The 19,272-nt window shown below is 33.3% G+C and overlaps 1 protein-coding gene and 1 long non-coding RNA gene across 2 annotated transcripts; one reads left to right on the top strand and one right to left on the bottom strand.

The window, feature by feature from the left end:
• The first annotated feature begins 246 nt into the window (after positions 1-246).
• On the top strand, positions 247-2,390 carry LOC134235941 (uncharacterized). The gene is made up of 4 exons (XR_009985506.1): positions 247-517; positions 1,362-1,421; positions 1,712-1,772; positions 1,959-2,390. It is a non-coding gene; the product is annotated as an uncharacterized LOC134235941 (long non-coding RNA).
• A 1,363-nt stretch (positions 2,391-3,753) lies between these two features.
• Positions 3,754-17,698, bottom strand: LOC134235933 (IgGFc-binding protein-like). Its single transcript, XM_062718112.1, has 4 exons — positions 17,527-17,698; positions 17,223-17,333; positions 10,548-12,074; positions 3,754-3,770 (listed from the first exon to the last, which is right to left on the bottom strand). Exons 1-3 carry the CDS (start codon positions 17,576-17,578, stop codon positions 10,795-10,797), a joined length of 1,443 nt encoding a protein of 480 aa, XP_062574096.1. The 5' UTR covers positions 17,579-17,698; the 3' UTR covers positions 3,754-3,770; positions 10,548-10,794.
• Between the last annotated feature and the right edge of the window lie 1,574 nt (positions 17,699-19,272).

Genomic DNA, 19,272 nt, shown 5'->3' with positions numbered 1-19,272 from the left:
TTAAAAGGCAACACATGAAAAAAATATGGTAATGAGGTAATAATGAGGCCTGACGTCATGACAGTTGCTCCGCCCTGATTAATCCTTATAAGGAAATAGAGCTCAAAATAATTATTTACCGATATATGCAAGAATTTGTAGCAAACGTCAATATATTCATGTGGAAATAAATAATTATTAGTGATTTCCCCTTACATAGAATAGCATATCTTTAAAAATAATTCACTTTTTATGTGCCGCTTGGCTGCATTCGGCTTCAGCCAAACGCTTGCACTCGATGACACGGAGTGTTTGTTTACATCTACAAACGTGGCGACATCAGCTGGGATATGCAGTGGATTTTAATGCAATAACCGGAGAATCATTAAAGAAAATAGGGATAAGATAAGAGACAAGTCATTGTTTATACCTATTACGAGAATATGAGGACATTATTTCGAAAGATCATGGAAACAGAGACGATCAGAATCAGCTCCTTAGATCCATCACTGCAGTATCGTCGATACATTTAGCCCAGGTATGTATCACTGTGTATGCACTTAACACCATAGAAAAAAACGATAGCGTGTGTACATGTTCATTTAGATGTGTTATCGCAGTCAGTGAAAAACTAAAGCAGTGTACTGCGATTGTATGTATATTATACCCCCCCCCCCCCTGTGCATTGTGATTGGTGTGTACTGTATGCTTCCCCCAATCCCAACATACCCATACAAAGTTGCACACTTTTTGTATTAATAGAATTTTTTAATGTTATTGTACTGTAAATATGTGGTACAGAGTTCCTGACAATTCTTTCATTTTCTTTGAGACATTATGTGTAGTAGTGGGGATCAACTATGACAACAGTAATACAAATTTACACTAAATTAAATTTGAAATTTCATTGTTTTAGTCTATGAGTTGATAATGATTTATTAAACATGTTATGTTGTTGTCTTTCTGACAGTATACAAACATGCTACATAATTTATAATTATAAAAAATTGTACACTACCTGAGGATGTTTCCCCATATCTTTCATATATCCTAGCTGGCACACTGGTTCTTGATAGGATTTTTCAAACATGCCACCAAATTTTCATCATTATGTTAAAAACATAGAATCTACAGTTAAGATCTATCATCTATGGTTGTAAAGTTATAGAATTTCTAAATTAATTGGGGAAATAAAATATTTTTTTAGTTTGATTACATGTCAAGTCAATTAAAATTCTGTAATTCATACATGTACATTTATTTATTTTAGATATATATATATATATATATATATATATATATATATATATATATATATATATATATATATATATATATATATATATATATATATATGATATATAAAACTTTTATTATTGAAGCTGTCAAGAGTTCCAGGGTTGAGGATAAACAAATGAAAATTCCTTCCAGTTCTCCACAGGGTATGTATACTTCTAAAGCATTTCACTTTTTAAGGCATGCATGTGTGATTATATTTATTTTTCATTTTGGGAAAGATGATAGAATGTTTTTTTTCATATACCAATTACTTGTTTTTGTAAATATCAGTGGTTTTAATTTCTCAGAAAAGTTTTGTAACACAACTTTGTTTCTATTTATCTCCAATATAGTTACATGTATATCATGATTTTTTTTATTGTCAAATGTAATGTCACTTTATTCCACAATGTTTTTCATTTAGTAATCTCATAGCATATATGATGTGTTGCAGCTATTCCCAAAGAATTGGACCTATGGATTCATTCAGGCAGCAGGTTAATCCATCATTTAAGGTAAATGGTAAAATCATAAAATATAAAAGCGGAATCGCATTTAATTTATATTTCAATTATTTATGCATTCAATGCTCCATGTTTCAATACATTGTTTTGAATTTAATTTAATTCTAAACACCAATTTACTCTCAATAATGGAATGTTTACATGTATATCCTAATTTTCTCATACATGTATTTTCAGAATTGATTCATCCACAAGAACATGAAGTGATGGAAATAATTTGCACCTGCTTAGTATTCCTTATACAGTCTACCTATGAATTTGAAAAGCTGTTTATAAAATAAATGTTCTTGATCAATGAATAATGCTTTGACTTTTTCATATACATGTACTTACTGTATAGGTATTGAAAAGGCTATTAAGATTTGGAAATCTTAACTTGCATATATTTTGTGTGGTGGGTGTCAATCTCCATCAAGATATTATTTCCAGCATGTACATTGTGTTAATTTTTCAATAATAGAAACTGTAAAGGAGATTATTGATTCAAAACAGGTTTACAAAGGGGACCACCATTTTATTCTGAAAGGAGGGTTGGTTGGCAAGTTTTCCCAAGTCATTTTTTTTAAAATTCCATGTCAATGAAGGGTAGACTCATATTGATTTCCAATTAAATGAACGACACACTATCTATTTAATTTCCTTTTCACTGAAAAAATATCTGGCAAGCAAAAAAAACCCTCTAATTTATAGGAGGTGAGCACTTCTTTATTTCTTATCCAGTCCGGGACATATGTATTTTCAACATTTTTAAAGAACTCCCTCCCCCCCCCCCCGCCATATAGCCTCTTTTGGAATGAAATGATAGTCTTCTTAACAAATACAGGAATATTTAAGCTTTCTACTTAGTTCTTAAAACGTACAACTTAAATTCCTTAGGAGTTGAAGGTTTGAATGAAAGCCATGATAGAATATCGTATGCAAAAATAAAACAAATCAAAGCAAAAGGCAGAACGTTTTCTTATTTGTACACAAGTGTATGTGTATGAGACAGAGTTTTATAGTTACCGAATTAATTATTGCATTGATGGAGCCTATCAATTGATTATTTAAAATTATAATTGAATACTTCCAATTTTATCAACAATCGGCGTTTTAGATTACATGCTGCAGCATATTGTACGCCTTCATGTAGCTGCATGACATTGTGTATTGACACATTTTAAGGAAATGCGGAAGGTCTGAAAGACGTCTTTTAGCAAACATCATTCATACATTGAATAGAGAACTAAGTCACAAAATAGAAGGAACAAATGTTCAGGATGTTTTGTGCATACCGTTTGATTAAGTAAAAAATCCCAGCGCAGTCCGCAAGTATATTTATTTAAAATCTACGAGGTAAACAAACTATATCAAGTACTAAAGAGTTATCTCCCATGCTGGGTCAAAGAGGCGTTTGAAAACTATATTTAGATTGACTGCACCAAGATGTCAATTTTTAATCAAAAAGTTCAAGGTCAAGGCGACAATGGAAAAAGTAGGTTTATATTTTAAATTATTCGTTTTACTATATAGTTTTCAAAAAGTGTTGCTCATTTCTTTGTAATCCTTCAGGTAATTTATAATTATCTATGGAATTAGTAAAATACCCTATTTTTCATATACTACTGTCTGTTTTAGCTGAATAACTTAAATATATCGGAAAACTAACTGAATGAGCATTGTTTTTGCAAAAGTATAGATACATAGGCACAATTTAAAATGCTGTGCAGTTATTTTTTTGTTTGCCTTGCCCTTGAACTTTTTGGTTAAATTTGACATTTCATTTGTTGACCTAAAATCGGAGCCCACGTGACTTAAGAGGGTCACATGATGACAAAAAAAAAATACCGATGTGAAAAGTGATGGACATACTCTTCAAGATAACGTAAAGCTATTTTAGCTAGAATGTCTTGCCGAAAAATAAAACAATTACACATTAAGTGTATCATTTTCGGTGGCTTTTTATAGAAAATGTTGCCTTAACTGTACTGCGTATCCTCAAATCCAAGCCTTTACTAGGGGGTTCAGGTAACCCGAGTTACCTGTGTAATTGTGCTATTTACACACAATTTATCGGTGTTTATAAATGTCTTTTTTGCATTATTATTCATATTTATGTAGAAATTAAATACAACGATTTTTTTCTTCTTTGTTTGAACTTTCGTATGATGTGTGTGTTATATCATTCTAATAAGTCTGTGTTGAAAATTAACCGGGTCGAAGTTGTGCTAAAATTGGATGCGGGGTTTCCCTTTTGATGCATATGGCACTGTAATTTTGTCTCCGCGACGTTGATAGCGTCATTTTGATTGGCTTTCCGGGAGGCGATTTTAAAGGAATTAACGACATTGACATATCACAGGAAAGCTTACATTTTGAAGATTAACATTGTTATTGTTGCATCTTGATGCAATGTGCAGAAGTTTATGTATTTCCGTTTCAAAGGAAAGAGGTCAATTTTACTACGGTAAGTAATCAAAATATTTTTATGCAACATACACTATTGGAAAGCTGAGAAAATTTCCTATCAGAAAACTGTGGTTCTGTAATAATTTCAGAAAATAATTCACCCGGATTTCATTCAAAAGACGTCAACCCGACGCAACTTTTGAACAGTTTCTAAGTACCTTTAAATTCATGCACACTTTTGTATCGTAAAACCACAAGTGAAATAGAAAATGTGAGATTAAATAATTTTAGACTTATTGGAATAAAGTCTATGAATTCGAAAACTATGGTCATTTCCTACTACATAACATATACAGGGGCCTATATATGCTAGTTAACGATCCCTGATATAAATGTACAAATTTGATTCTGCAGCCTGGATTTCCTCTGAATTCTGAAATACTGCCTGTATAATAAATGAATAACCCGAAGTTCAAATGTGATAAAAGAAAATATATATTTATTGTTTTACTTATAACTATAAAACATTTTTAATTTTGTTTGTGCACATGATACTTTGTGGTTAATTTTTTTTTTCAGTGAGTATATACAGTTAGACTTCAGGAAAATGCTATAGAATCATTCCATATCATGATTATGGTACCCGCCCGTGGCCGGTAGTAGCAGAAGTCTGAGAGAAATCTAACACACAACTTGTCCAGGAAGCATGGATAAAATATACAATTATTGATTGAAACCGAAAATTTGATATGTATTTAAAGATCTATGTAAATTTAAAAATAAAGTTGTGAGTTAATTGTAGTAAATTCTTTTTTCCTTTTTTTTTTTGCCATTTTCATAATATTGACATCTTTCTTCTTTGCTAACTTTTAGTGACCATATTTTATTACGATCCTTATTTTAATAAATCTTTTTAAAGTAATAAATTGAAAATAATTCATAAAATTTCATTATTTATTACATTTTTACCCGTGAAATACTGTAATTTATTTATTGAATAAAAATGATATCCTGTCACACTGTGAAAGGATATCAAAATGATATCCTGTCACAGTGTGATGAATATCAGAAGTGCGGGAAAACTCTCGATTTCCCTTCCCATAACGAAGATTTCTGTAAAAAAAATCTTCCTTGACCTAATATAAGACAGATGAAAATATATAAACCACTCTGACAGCGAATTAAATGGTTAAAATTTCCAAAAATATGTTGCTAAATCCATGTTTACAGTGTTTTCACCTCATATAGCTATGACGTCTCAACCGCTCAACTATGACGTCACGAGCCTATGACTGTATAACAAAAAGACAAAGTCAAAGGAAAAATTAAAGAATTTTTATTTTAAAAATGTAATAAACAGAAAATTCAATGTTTTGTAGTTGAATATGGAATTTATTTCACTCGTGTGACAGGATTTTTTGATATTTTCACTCGTGCTTCGCACTCGTGAAAATATCAAAAATCCGTCCCACTCGTGAAATAAATTCCATATTCAACTACAAAACATTGAATATCCTCTATTTATTCTTAACTCACCTGATTTTGAAAGTATATTTTCAATAAGACTGTATCTGTCATTTTTACTATTGGCGGCCATATTGGATATTTTGCCGCCATCTTGGATATTTTTTAGCTGACATGGAAACAAAAAATTAGGACTTGCATAGACCTTTCCGAAAATATATAGTTTGCCCTACTTCTAGATAAAATTAGACTCTATCCGTTAAAAAATACCTAGATTTAACGGATTTTTCTTCCTTTTATGTGCCATCATTTAATACTCGTATGTATAGAAAGAGGGTGTTGCAGTTCTTTTGTTATTTTCCCTAAAAGTGTAGCAGATAATATGAACAATTTAAAGAAACTTAAATCTATGTTAATTTTTTTTTTCAAATGCAAATATATATATTATACAATGTGGAATTATATTTGGAAAGTTGATATTTATTTATATTATTTCAAAAATTAAAATATAAATGAGTCACATAGCCAAAATTGACATATTTCGTGCTTTTCCAGTAGGGAATCCCCATCATTCTGAAAAAGTGCCTCCTTGAAACAGAATAAATTTAATATAAACATATAGATTCGGAAATTTCCTTCAAAACTGCTATTTCCGATTTTTGTTTCAAAGAGGCACTTTTTCAAAAAACTTTAAAAAGCGATAAAAAAATGATATGTCCAAAATTCAGGTATAACATTAAAATCTACGCGGTTATAATTGTGTTCTAACTGGTCAAGTGGTTGTGTAGGTGGATTAGAAATATCTTTTTAAACTTGAGAATGGGTTCGAGTCCCAATATAGCTGCATTATTTTCTTTTTTTTTTTTTAAAGCAAATTCATTGCAAATGTAATGAACTATATGTATTTAAAAAAATACGGTATGAAAGTAAAAATTGGGATTTATTTGTAAAATTTTGAATTAAAAAAAACATGTTTTCCTCGTTACTGTGATCTCAAACTTCATGCGTTATGTCAACAACATAAGCAAGAATAGAGTTTCCATTATTGTTCAACCTACTGGCTCACCAAACAATGGTTTTAAATGTTACGGAGTCTTCCTTGAAGAAAGTGAGTGGGATAGATAGAAGAAATGATATGTAAATCATGCCGTTTTCAAAAAATCGATGCGAACTATGTAGGTCATTTAAAAACAAAGGCCAAACAAGAAAAAATATCAGTTAAACAGTATGAATGGACAAAGCAGCAATCAGCAGATGTAAATTCTGATGGATATCTCTGTTCCAAGTGTTTGTCAAAATACTATAGATATATACAATCAGCAGAACCAACATCCAATGTTTCTTCAGAATCAGATCTAGGTCTAAAGAATCGTAAACATGAACATTTCATTAAAGTACCTTTTCCCCGCGCTGGCAAGTCAAAATCAAATTGTTTTATATGCAAACACAAAAACACAGGTCTTTGTCTTGTGCCAGCTGAGACTAGAGTAGATATATTTTTGAACTATGGCGTCCTAATACCACTGGGTGTGTACTGTTGCAAATCGCATTTGCAAAATAAAAAACTGAAATCACAGATAAAGCTTAATGCAGAATCAATTAAAAGAAAGGAAATATTGGCTGCTGATGTTGTTGGTGTTCTCAAGGACATTCGCAATGTTATGTCAAATACAGTCAACAAAAGACTTGATTTTGATGAGGATTCGTCATTTTCCGATGAGGATCTCTCCAATTTGACTGGACTAAACAAAGCACAGTTTGCAGATCTTGTATCAAAAACAGCCTTTGAAACCTCTAAACAACGCCTAGGAAGTTCAAAACAAATGATAGGCATGCTTCTTTTAAAGCTTCGAACGGGCCTTTCTTTGAGGTACATTAACATACCTACATTTAAATGTCACCCCTACACATATTATACAATAATTGCTGTTTTGAGATCATTATAACTATTTAGATCCCTGATAAGTAAAATATTCCCCGAGCTCGAAGGGCGAGGTGAATATTGTACTTCGAACTTGGCTAACAACAGATATTCAGTTAATACATAATCAGATATATATTGTTTCAGAATTTTTAGATCTACTTTAATGTAGGTGCGATGAAAAACAAATCGATTCCTTTAAAAACAAAGTATTTAGGGAAAACAAATGCCACAAAACTCACCTGAATATCTGTGCCCCTGTGCTTTCTTTACCAGATTTACCCCCTTATCATATACTGTAATTGTGGCTTTAACCAATCTCTCAGGGGTCATAGCTTGAATATATACTACCTACGTCAGGACGCTACCATATGTATAAGTTTTTCTGGTCCTTTGGTTTTTCCTCATATTAAGATTTTCATTTTAAATTACCTTATCTTGATTAAATGCCCTTGGAAAGAGACTTGGTCCTTCCTTTTAACACCTTAGATTTTCATTAACTCAGGAATGCTTTGTACTAAACTTTGGTTAAAATGAGCCAGGGGACCAGGCTACAGTATAAGTAACTCCAATATAAGTGTAGTATCGTTCAACCAGACACTCGGCTATCTCCGTAAATCTCCGACCAGCAGAGTCGGAGATGACCCATTGTCTGGTTGATTGATTGATTGTATACTGTTTAACGTCCCTCTCCAGAATATTTCACTGATATAGAGACGTCACCATTGCCGGTGAGGGCTGCAAATTTATATGCTCTTACTGCCTTTCAGCAGGGAGGGATCTTTATCGTGCCACATCTGCTGTGACACGGGGCCTCGGTTTATACGGTCTCATCCGAAGGACCGCCCCATTTACGACAAGCAAGAGGGTACTGAGGACCTATTCTAACCCGGATCCCCACGGGGCGTGTCTGGTTGAACAAGAGTAATATAAGTCAACTTATAAATAGTTCCATAGAAATTTACCTTTCACCAAATACCATTGATTAATTCATGATTCAAATATCTTCGTTGTACAGCTGAATAACATACAAAATTGATGCATAAAAATTGTGTACATTGGTGTATTGCAGATTAATAGGAACCTTGTGTGGGTCAAAAAAACGATATCAAGTTTCAAGAATGATTCAAAGAGCAAAGCTGGAGCTTGCATCAAACTTTGTACCTCATTTCCTAGGATTTGGTGCAATAAGTAGAGAAGATGTACTTAACAATCACACTTCTGATCTTGCTGTGTCTATGTTTAGCAATTTCCTGTCCGATTCAGCTATTCTGATACTCGACTGAACACATATTTACGTACAAAAAAAGCACAAAAAATAAAGTTCAAAGAAAATGCTATAGTATGCATAAACATCGCCCACTGGTTAAGCCAATGGTGGTGGTTACCACGACAGGCTACATAATGTCAATTGTCGGACCATTTTTCGCTGATGGTAAAAATAATGATGCGGCTATCATGCGAAATATGCTAGAATCCAACTCTGATGGCATGAGTTCTTGGCTCAAAGAAGGAGACATTTTCATCCTAGATCGTGGTTTCCGAGATGTTCTTGATCTATTGGAAGAAGGGGGGTTTCATACCGAATCCCCCTCTTTTCTTCCAAAATCTTCTAAACAGTTTTCTACAACAGAGGCCGACCACTCCAGACTTGTTACAAAAATACGCTGGGCAGTTGAATGCGTAAACGGCAGAATCAAAACTTGGAAATACTTTGATAAAGTAGTTCCAAACTCCGATATTCACAATATCAAAGATTACTTGCATATTGTTGCTGCATTGTGTAATTGCTATCGCCCCTCTTTTCACAACAATACAAACGCCGACTGCGAAATTGCTCAAAAAATGTTAAAGTTAGCTAGTCAAGATAACCTTCAACAGAAACGAATTTTAACTGACAGTTCATTGCTAAATAGGTTCAAATCATGGTTTCCTCTTCAAAACTCTCATGATTGTATAAATGACTTCCCGAGGATGACAGAAGATGAAATCAGGGCGCTGACGTTTGGAATTTACCAGGTCCGTCAGGCGTCATCCTATGTAGATGAGTACATGCTTGGTACCACTTCGGAAATATATTTGCGACAATCTATGTCAGATCTTATCCATGCTCGCATTCAGTCTCGGCACACTTCCGCCAAACAGTATGATATCTGGGTAGAGCACGACGGGACGAGTATCACGGGATGGTATTGTCAGTGTCCAATAGGTGCTAGAACTGTTGGAACGTGCTCCCACGTGGCCTCTGTCATTTGGTTTTTAGCATATGCGAGGCATATCAACTATAAACCAAAAGAGGACAAAATATCACCATTGTTAATGGATGCTGCAGAAAGCAAAAAGGCATAACGATATGTGCCATATACATGAGGTTACTTGCAATTCAAAGCAAAATATTGTGATGGTTATTCAAATCATAAACATACAATATACTTTTGTCAGTTATTAATATTGTTCAGTAGTGGCGCATGTCATGGTAGTTAATGCAACAATGAAGTATGATACAAATTAAACGAATTTTGATATACACTAGTTACTAGTTATTTCACTTTTGAAAAAGATGCCTTGACAACTTTACAGTATTGATGAGTTGAAAGTGTATACTTAATGCTTGTCGGGTGGTTGAAATGTTCGATAAAAATTATTAATAGAAAATAAACATAAAATGTTATTTCTTTTGCCTAAATAAGGACATACCTGTCTTGTAAATAGAGTCAACTACGTAACTGAATCTATATTTAGACATAACTCTTCAAGCGTGGTGGGTATTTAAATGTCCTTCTCGATATAGGGAATAATCACGGGTTTCTGCAACACCCTCTTTCCTTACATAAAATAGCAGTACTCACAACATTGATTATTTCATAACTTCTGTTCTACTTGGAATTTTTTCACCAAGTAAAGTTTTTTATATTTCTTAATGTCTCCATGTTTGTGCTAGAATATATTTAACTGAAAATATTTCACCTAAAATTTATACCTGAACCCCCTACCTTTACATACAAATGCCCCTAACACAATTACCCAATTACCATGACCACCAGAAAGGTTTTCTTTTCAATATAAATTCTGTACATCCGTAGATGTGAATGTTTAAATGTCAAAGTAAACTGTATAAGTCAGTGCTTCTCGTAAAAGTCCAATGTTTAATGAATTAAAAACAAAATAAAAAAGGAGTGTACACATCAATATATACTCATTTCAGTCGATAGAAAAATGTCGGAGGGGAGACAAATTGAATTATTGATGAGAGGGAACACACACGTCAGGCAAAACTGCTTTTCCTGCAAATCCATGTCCATCGTGCTTTCTATGACCATACACGATTAACCCGAACGCCGCTGTGTCTGTAGATTCAACTCTTAAAAGACCGCCGTTTACTTGTAAAACAAGCACGACAAAGTTCATTTTCCTAAATGGCACGGTTGTATAGAATTTTCTGTCATTCAAGTAATGGATGATTTTCGTTTCGTTTAAGATCAAGTTGTAAAGTGATTTTTCCTCAATTATTATAGTGACGTAATTTTCTTTGAAGTTTTCAGGAACCATCACGAGATATTTATCTGTATACTGACGAAATCCCGGTACAGTTATCATATAAGGGCCATCCGTGTCGTTAGACCCAGTGGCAAATGTGGTTACCAAAACCGCCTTCTCTGAATCTATGACAACAATATCTTTATCCGAAAATGTTATTTCAAAAAAACCTCTCGGTTGAAGTATTTTCTCCGTTTGTTTATTTCCAATCTTATATGTAAGGCGGGTTTGGAAAGGAGACACAATTTTGAGGACTGTACCCATCTTTTTAAAACTAGGTGGTACAATATACATTTTATCCAGTCTGTCAATTGGTGGAAGTTGTTCATCAAGCTTACTGCAATATCCAAAATCAGTGCTGTTTTCAAAAGGTACTTTATGGCAGAAACTTCCTGAAAATACTGCTACAGGAGATGTTGAATCAATAAAGGTACCTGATAAATCGACGATGTGGTATATTTCATATGTTTCAAGCTCATTTAAAACGAGAAGCATTATGCTGCCATTTTGGTACGTTATTCCATCTATTGTCGTAGGCAAATCGGGATCAAAATGAAAGTGAATTTTGATTATAGTACCGTTCCTTGGAGAGGCAATTGCAAATTGTGGACCTAGTGTTTTGTTAAACGCTCTGGGTGTGGAAATGACATACGAATTTGATGTTGATTTTATTGGCAAAATTCCAGTGCTATCAGAAGATGTGATAAAATTGTCAATGATGATAACGGACACATCCTTAGTTGTCTCGATCAACAGTGCTTTTTCTTCGATTTTGAAATCTGAAAGTGCTACCGCACTTATAACGTTAATTTCTATCAGATTTCTTGTTGGTGTAACAACGTCTTTGATCAGCTGTGTAGAAAACTTCGAAATTAATTTTAACTCAAAATCTTCATCCGATAAAATATATATGGTCTTAGGTTGGTTAACTGCTTCCTCATGATTGTCTGTAAAACAGATCAAAAACTGGCGTCCTTGAATTCCTGTGAAATGATAAAAATGTTAAATACGTCAACATACTTTTAACAAGATGTGTTTGTGAAACACTATGCCCCCGATGGTAACACAATTCTGGAGTGGGACGTAGACTGAAGTTGTATATACTTAACCTTGACAGCGCAAAGTTATGGGCCTGGTTAAAGTTGAAACCAAAAACAATACACCATCGGAATCCCCTAGATCTCAGTCCTGACTACCCTTCCAATTTCGGCGCTTTTTTTCCACAAAATTACCCTATTACGCCACTTAATATTAATTTTACGTTTTTGATATTTTGGTTTAAAATCCATTATGAAGGTCTTAATTTAGAGTTAAAGTACGACCTTTCTGAAATGAAATGAGAAGTTCTAATAAAAGTAATTAATATAGGACCATTTCGATAACATACAAAATAAACCGTAGAAGTGGAAATTTTAGCGAGACGAAAATTTAGCGATTTATCCTTAAAACTGGTTATTTTAGCGAGATGTTATTTTAGCGATTCTAAAATGCACATTAAAAACTATTACAAATAAAAAGAAATTATTAATTTTTAACGATATTTAATTTTAGCGATCTCAGAACCCTTGCTAATAATGTCAAAATTAAATCCTCGCTGAACCAGAAGTCTCGGTCGAGCCTGAAGCTCTACTGGTTTGTACTTATAGCAAAGGAAGAGAAAAGCAGTTGGGTATTGAAACTTCAAAACAGCAATAAATAGATTAATGATCCTTGATTAAGTCTCTTTATGTTCTTAGTGTAATCTACTTGCATGCCACATTATATTATAATCAGACTAAAACTGGATTTGATTACCGTACATGTATATACTCGGCTATAAGTCGGTCCGCCTATAACTCGGTTGTATTTTTTTAGGTTATTTGGCAAGGATTTGCCATTGACCCGCTTACAAGTCGGTACAACTCTTTGCCAGAATCAGATGACTATTTCTAATAAATGCATTGATGTTTTACCCTGTTTTCAAAGAATATTTTTGGAAATGAAGCCAATATTTAAGTTTTAATATAAAAAAATAAATAAGGCACTCTTAAGATTAAAATATAAAATAATTAAATACATGTATATAAATAACATGTTATTTAATATGTATTATCTTATAATACATAAATGATACAATACATCCTTACTTATTTCAACAATAGCTGTTCAAAATGTTTTTGTAATACTACGATTCGCCATCCAGAAAAATATCTGTCTTTTATGACTCGCCTATAAGTCAGATATAGACTTTTGGACTAAAATTTAACTCCCAAAAATACCGACTTACAGGCATTTTGAGAGTAAAGAGTATTTAACAGAAATTTCTATTTTATGATACCACGGCAATAATGTTCATCGAAGTCAAAAACCGATATGCAGAGTCGTGCATCTTAGTGTAGTCTACTTGTGTGCCAAGTTCTTTTGAAATCAGACCAAAACTGTAGGAGAGGTAGCATTTTGAAGGAATTTCACAGAAATTTCATTTTTTTAGTAACCACGGCAACACCGTTCATCCAAATCAAAAACCGATACACAGAATTATTTATCTTAGTGTATTCTACTTTCATGCCAAGTTATTTTGAAATCAGACCAAAACTGAAGGAGGAGTAACATTTTGAAAAATTGTTTACAGACAGACAGACGGACGCCGAACGCATTACTATCGCATAAGCTCTTCTTGTCTCTGACCAGTAGCGCTAAAAATTCTACTTACGGTGCCTAGTTATTACATGTAAACTATAGCTAGTATGGAGAAGATTCGGAAGAACACGAGGAGGCACTACTTACGTTAACTATTAAATGATATTGCAATAATTACAGTCATTTCTTTCCCCAACTTAGTTTATTATCGGCCTCAGCCGATCTATTTGTGGTTGTGTTAGAAAGTGCACATGGGAAAATGATACGTTATTTTTCCTTAAATGATAACGAATAAAATCATGAGTAAAATATTTTTAGGTCACCTGAGTAAACTCAGGTGACCTATTGCTATCTGTTGTCGTCCGTCGTCTGTCGTGCGTTAACATTTGAACATTTTCAGCTTCTTCTCTGCAACCACTGAACCAATTTCAACCAAATTTGGCACATAGCATCTATGGGTGAAGAGGAAAAAAAAGTGTGAATTTCATGATCCCTGCCCCCCTGGGGTCTGAGGGGTGGGGCAAAAACCACTAAAATTAATGCAATCTTTAAAAACCTTCTTCTTTACTCCTGGACATCAAGCAGTCAAACTGTTTGCATAATTGTAACCAGCAATGAGTCCTCTACCAAATTGTGAAATTCATGACCCTGGGGTCAGGGGTTCTAGTGCTAGGGCGGGGCTAAATAGGTAGGTAGTGAAAATGCATTATTTCTTTGAAAATCTTCTTCTCTGCTCCTGGGTATTAAATAAACTAACTAAGTACATAGTTATGATGAGCAAGAGTGCCTCTACCAAAATTGTGAATTTTATGGCCCCAGGGTCAGGGGTTCTTGTTTTAGGGTGGGGCTCTAATGATTATATAGTGAAATGCATGAATTCTTTGAATATCTTATCCTTTGCTCCTGGTTAATATACTAATAATCTAATTACATATTTAAGGCCAGGATTTATTTTATTTTCAGTTTTACAAACCGTCCACTCAAGGTATTGAATTTTCAGAAAAAAATAAAACATTTTTTTTCTTTCCGATGTCAAATTTGAGTCGGGATCGAGATTTGAAATTTACGAACTCGCACTTCCGGTTTTAAGATGAAACGGCGGGTAAATAAAGCTAGATCTGAGAAGTGTTTAGTGTAAAATTCATCGATACGAGTGCCATTCAAAACGTTTCAACCGTTCAAAGGACAAATAAAATGCTGACGACTTTGTTGCACAATGACATGCTGGTGAGATAATTATGTATTCGTTTCAAAAGTATCTGTAAATTATTTTCCTCCCCCAGGTTTTAAACTGCCCGTGGTAGCTATTGCATATTGCCAGCGACATTGTTTAGGTCTCTGTTATAGCTTACAGTCTAAGCATCATTCTTCAGAAAAGGGTTGCTTATGCATCAGATGTAATGAATAAAACTATGGGAGAAGTTAAGCCCATTTAAGGAAGAAATAAACAATAACCTGAAGAGATAAAAAAAAAATCAACTATTAAAAGGCAAGAATATACAAATATATACAGGCATGTAGTATCATTTGTATCAGCCAGAAAAATTATTTTACACTTAATTGAAAAAATGTTCACCCTACTCCCCAATACTTCCTGTCTGTTTTATGATAGGAATTATAATTTTAGGCATCAAGTAAATTTTAGAACAATGTCTACACATTCAACTAACACATATTTAAAAAAATGAAGATATATTGAAAGACTCTTAAAGAATTGATTTTTTTAAAATATATTTTGACCAACATCACAAAATTTATATAAGTGGCCCAAACTGGCAGATGATGAAATAAACAATTAAATGTTCTACTTTCCTATTTGTAAGCATTATGTGTCCAGTGGTAAGGGGCCTATTAGAATAGCATAAAAAAGAATGTACAAATGTTAATAATTGATTTATCAATTTTTTTTATTTCTTTCTCCTTCAGGACTTTTTTATTCTCATGTTCATAACTAAACCTAAACATAAAAAAAAATGCTGGCCTTATAATGAAGAAAGGGGTCTCTTTCAAAATAGATAATTTCAGGGCTGCTGGGTCAGGGGTACCAGGGGGGTACTTTGACTAAAAATAAATTAATGCTTTGAAATCTGCCCTTTGATAAGCAATGGTGCCTCCTTCAAAATTTGTGAAATCATGGCTTTTGGATTAAAACATGAACCAAATTCAATTCCTGGATAGTTGTTACATTGATACTCAGGTGACCTATAAGGCCCGTGGGCCTCTTGTTTTAAAACCTGCTTAAAACTTATTATTAATTGTTCTTATGTTTCAATTTCATTATAATTTCTTTTCAGATAATTGATAATTTAAGGTACCGGTATATGAAAAGAGTTACAATAGATGCTCCCCGGCTTGGGAGTATGTAAATATATGAAAGGAAATCGTCAAGATTTCCCGGATAATAATGACGTGGTAAAAGGGCATGGTTGATAAAATTTAAATATTGAAAAGTTGTTCAACTAGTAAAATATTTTTTTTTAATACGCTACAGCTGCGAATGACACAAAGATAATTTTCCCCTACATTTTGAACGGCGCCTTGCAGCATAGTCTACTCTGCAAAAAAAACATGAGTATTATCACGTTACAAAGATTCATGGTATCAGCACGTGCATGGTTCATTTTGAGATCCCTACATCTTCTTGTTGATAACAATAAATTCTTTGCATTTATCATTGACTTTATTACATCGATGAGTCCATTTGATAAGCAAATGCACTAAAATTTCAATTTTTAATCTTTAAAATATTATTTATTTTACACTTAGAAGAAATGATCACTATTTCAGCTTTGAATAGCTCGTGCTTTATTTGCATGGGTGCTTTTAAAATTATTAAAGTACTGTTTGAAATGCTAAATTTTGTTTGCGGCCGATTTGATTGTTTGCATCAATTTAACTTGTTTTAACATTGCTTAGAACAAGATGGAGAAATGTGAGTGTTAAAATGATAAATTTAGTGTTATGTAAGATTTGTGAAAACATTCAAACGCAAGCCCCTCTATTAAGTGATTTAATACAAACTGACCAAATGTTTCATTAAGGGTGTACGGTTGAAATGAGTTTGATACAGGAAACTGGTATTTTACAACAAATGTTTACCAATAGATGGTTCGAAAAAGAAAAGTTTTGTCAGATTTGTTTAGTATAAATGTACAATTTCGGTTGTTTTGAAAGAAAAAGTATTGTAGTAAAACAACAGCATAGGAAATTGATCACGCTTTCATGGCTTTTACCTCTGAAATCCCATCAAATATTTACTGAAATTACACCATTGCAATGAAAAGGGTAGGCAGGTCTGGGATCTGTCAATCCCGGGGCTTAAGAGGCTTTTGAAGAAATCAAAATAAATTTAAACCATTATGATATTCGTTAAAGTTAAAGTTGACAAAAGACAGACAGATGGGACGAAAACAATAAGCCCCTGGAACCCACATGATCTTTCGATCCCGGGGTATAAGAGGCTTTTGAAGAAATTCAAATAAATTCAAACAATTCCTAGAAGTATCAGGTACCTGTTTTTCCCGCAGTAGTGTAATTCATTCCTTTAATGGGATCATTCGGGCAAACCGCAGTTTTCTGGTTCTGCCCATGAGTTTCTGCATTAGGACCGATCTTGATGGCATCTGTAATTGAATGATCTAATTCTTAAAAAGATTGGCGTTTGTAAAAAGAAAAAAACCCAACCAGATTCCAGTGTTTGTTCGAGTAATTCTTTATGTAGAGTGCAACAATTGATTTTGAAAAACGGTGTAATTTATATTAATATGCAAAGAACTTTCAATGCATCAAAAAAGGAATTTAGATAAAGATATTTACTGTCATTTTCATCTCTACTTTTATTTCTTTCCTGTAGATATAACACAGTCATCGTTGTACAGGCGATGACTAAAACAAGGACGAAGAAGATGACAGGTGAAATCACACAAATCCTCGAAGTATTCGTCCGTTTTGCTTTTCTGCATGTATGCTCTTCAATATCTCCAATGGAATTCAAGTGAGTAGTCTTCAAAAAACACGTCGTATTAGTCAGAAATATCATACAGAAAACTTATTTTATCTTAAAATTATTGAAACTCTGAATTTCATGCATCTCAATGAAACATTCAGAGTAGAAATGTGAAAAAGCAAAACCAACTCATTGGTATTGGCAGTCCGTGCTTTATAATGTATGAAGATTTTAAAAATGGGGCACAAACTGGTAAAACGAGAACATTAATTATCACACTGATTTCGTGCCGTATTAACAGAACCAGTGTAATTTCACTGGTGTGTTTGATTTGTTAATCTCTGCACAAGTCAGGGAGTGGCATTCCATTGAAATGAAGAATATGGCATGGGAAAAGTGTTATAAAAATATTCTCAATGACAATATAATATAAAGGATAAAGGTTATGATGACTAGTTTACCTGCTCAAACTTGTTTTCTGCCATTTTACACAAGTTGTTTTCTGTGATTTTTCGCCAACCTTCAAATAAATCAAACTAACATTAGTACATTAATATAAACGTAAACTATACATTGTATTTAAGTTATGCCCCAAGATCGGAAGATCCCGGGGGTATATTATTTTTGCCCGGTTTGTTTGTCTCTGTCTGTTGACAAGGTTTAACTCAGCCCAGAACTATTGAGTGAGTTTAGCTGTGGCTTCCATATTTTCATAGGCGTATGTCTTGTGACAATACCTTTCAATGGGTACCACCAAATTTAGTCTCTCTCCTTTGACCTTGGATTTTGACCTACTTTTACAAGAAAACCCCACATTTTAACCTTGACCATTACTTTAAGCAGTTTGAGCTAGGGCTTTCATCTCTCACGTGTATTCATTATGACAAGACCCTAAAGCGGTATAAGTATTTTTGACCTTTACCTAAGTTTGACCCACTTTATAAAAACTTTAACTTGGTGATAACTTTTGAACAATAAGAAAGAGGGCTTCCTTATTTCACAGGTGTATTCCTTGTAACAAGACCTTCCTTTTGGTACCAACATTTTTACCCTGACCTTTGGAGTTTGACATATTTGAAAAATTCTACCTTCAACATTGGTGCCAAAAGGGGGCATCAGTGTTCACAAACACATATTGTTTTCTATAATATTGTGCAGTATATACGAAGGATAAGAAAAAAGATATTAATATGGGGTCTAAAGTCGGATTACTTAAATTTGCAAAAAATAAAATTGAAAACTATTTTCAAATTATTTTATTTTTACTTTCAAACATAGGAAATATGAGAGACAAATTTGGAAAAATTGGAGAACTACAGATCCAAGCGTTGTTAAAACCTTCGATTTACGCCGACGATCTTGTCGCTACTTTAGGTATTTATTTCCTGTAGTCTAAGCTTTCTTTGGATTTTAGAATGGTATCCTACATTAATTCATATATTTAAGTCTTATATTTGATACTTTGTTTATCATTTAACGGTCCGGGAACAGTCCTGTATATAGTTTTGTAATGTCCGTTTAAAAGAGTTCCATTTCGACGTCCGTAACCACAAACAGCCATTTGTTAGCGTTGAGAGGTAGGTAAATGATCGGGAATTGATTCTACTGTTTAAAGT

The sequence above is a fragment of the Saccostrea cucullata genome, unplaced genomic scaffold, assembly GCF_032062105.1.
Source record: "Saccostrea cucullata isolate Sc308-1 unplaced genomic scaffold, CSIRO_AGI_Scuc_v1 ctg1396, whole genome shotgun sequence".
In the NCBI taxonomy this organism is placed as follows: Eukaryota; Metazoa; Mollusca; class Bivalvia; order Ostreida; family Ostreidae; genus Saccostrea; species Saccostrea cuccullata.
This window is presented reverse-complemented; position numbering and strand designations above follow the sequence as displayed.

Coding starts and splice junctions, on each gene's coding strand:
- LOC134235933 (XM_062718112.1), bottom strand. CDS start 17,578: ATGACTGTGTTATATCTACAGGAAAGAAATAAAAGTAGAGATGAAAAT. Junction 17,334..17,526: donor AAGTAGAGATGAAAATGACA/GTAAATATCTTT, acceptor ATTCAATTACAG/ATGCCATCAAGATCGGTCCT. Junction 12,075..17,222: donor CACTACTGCGGGAAAAACAG/GTACCTGATACT, acceptor ATCATTTCACAG/GAATTCAAGGACGCCAGTTT.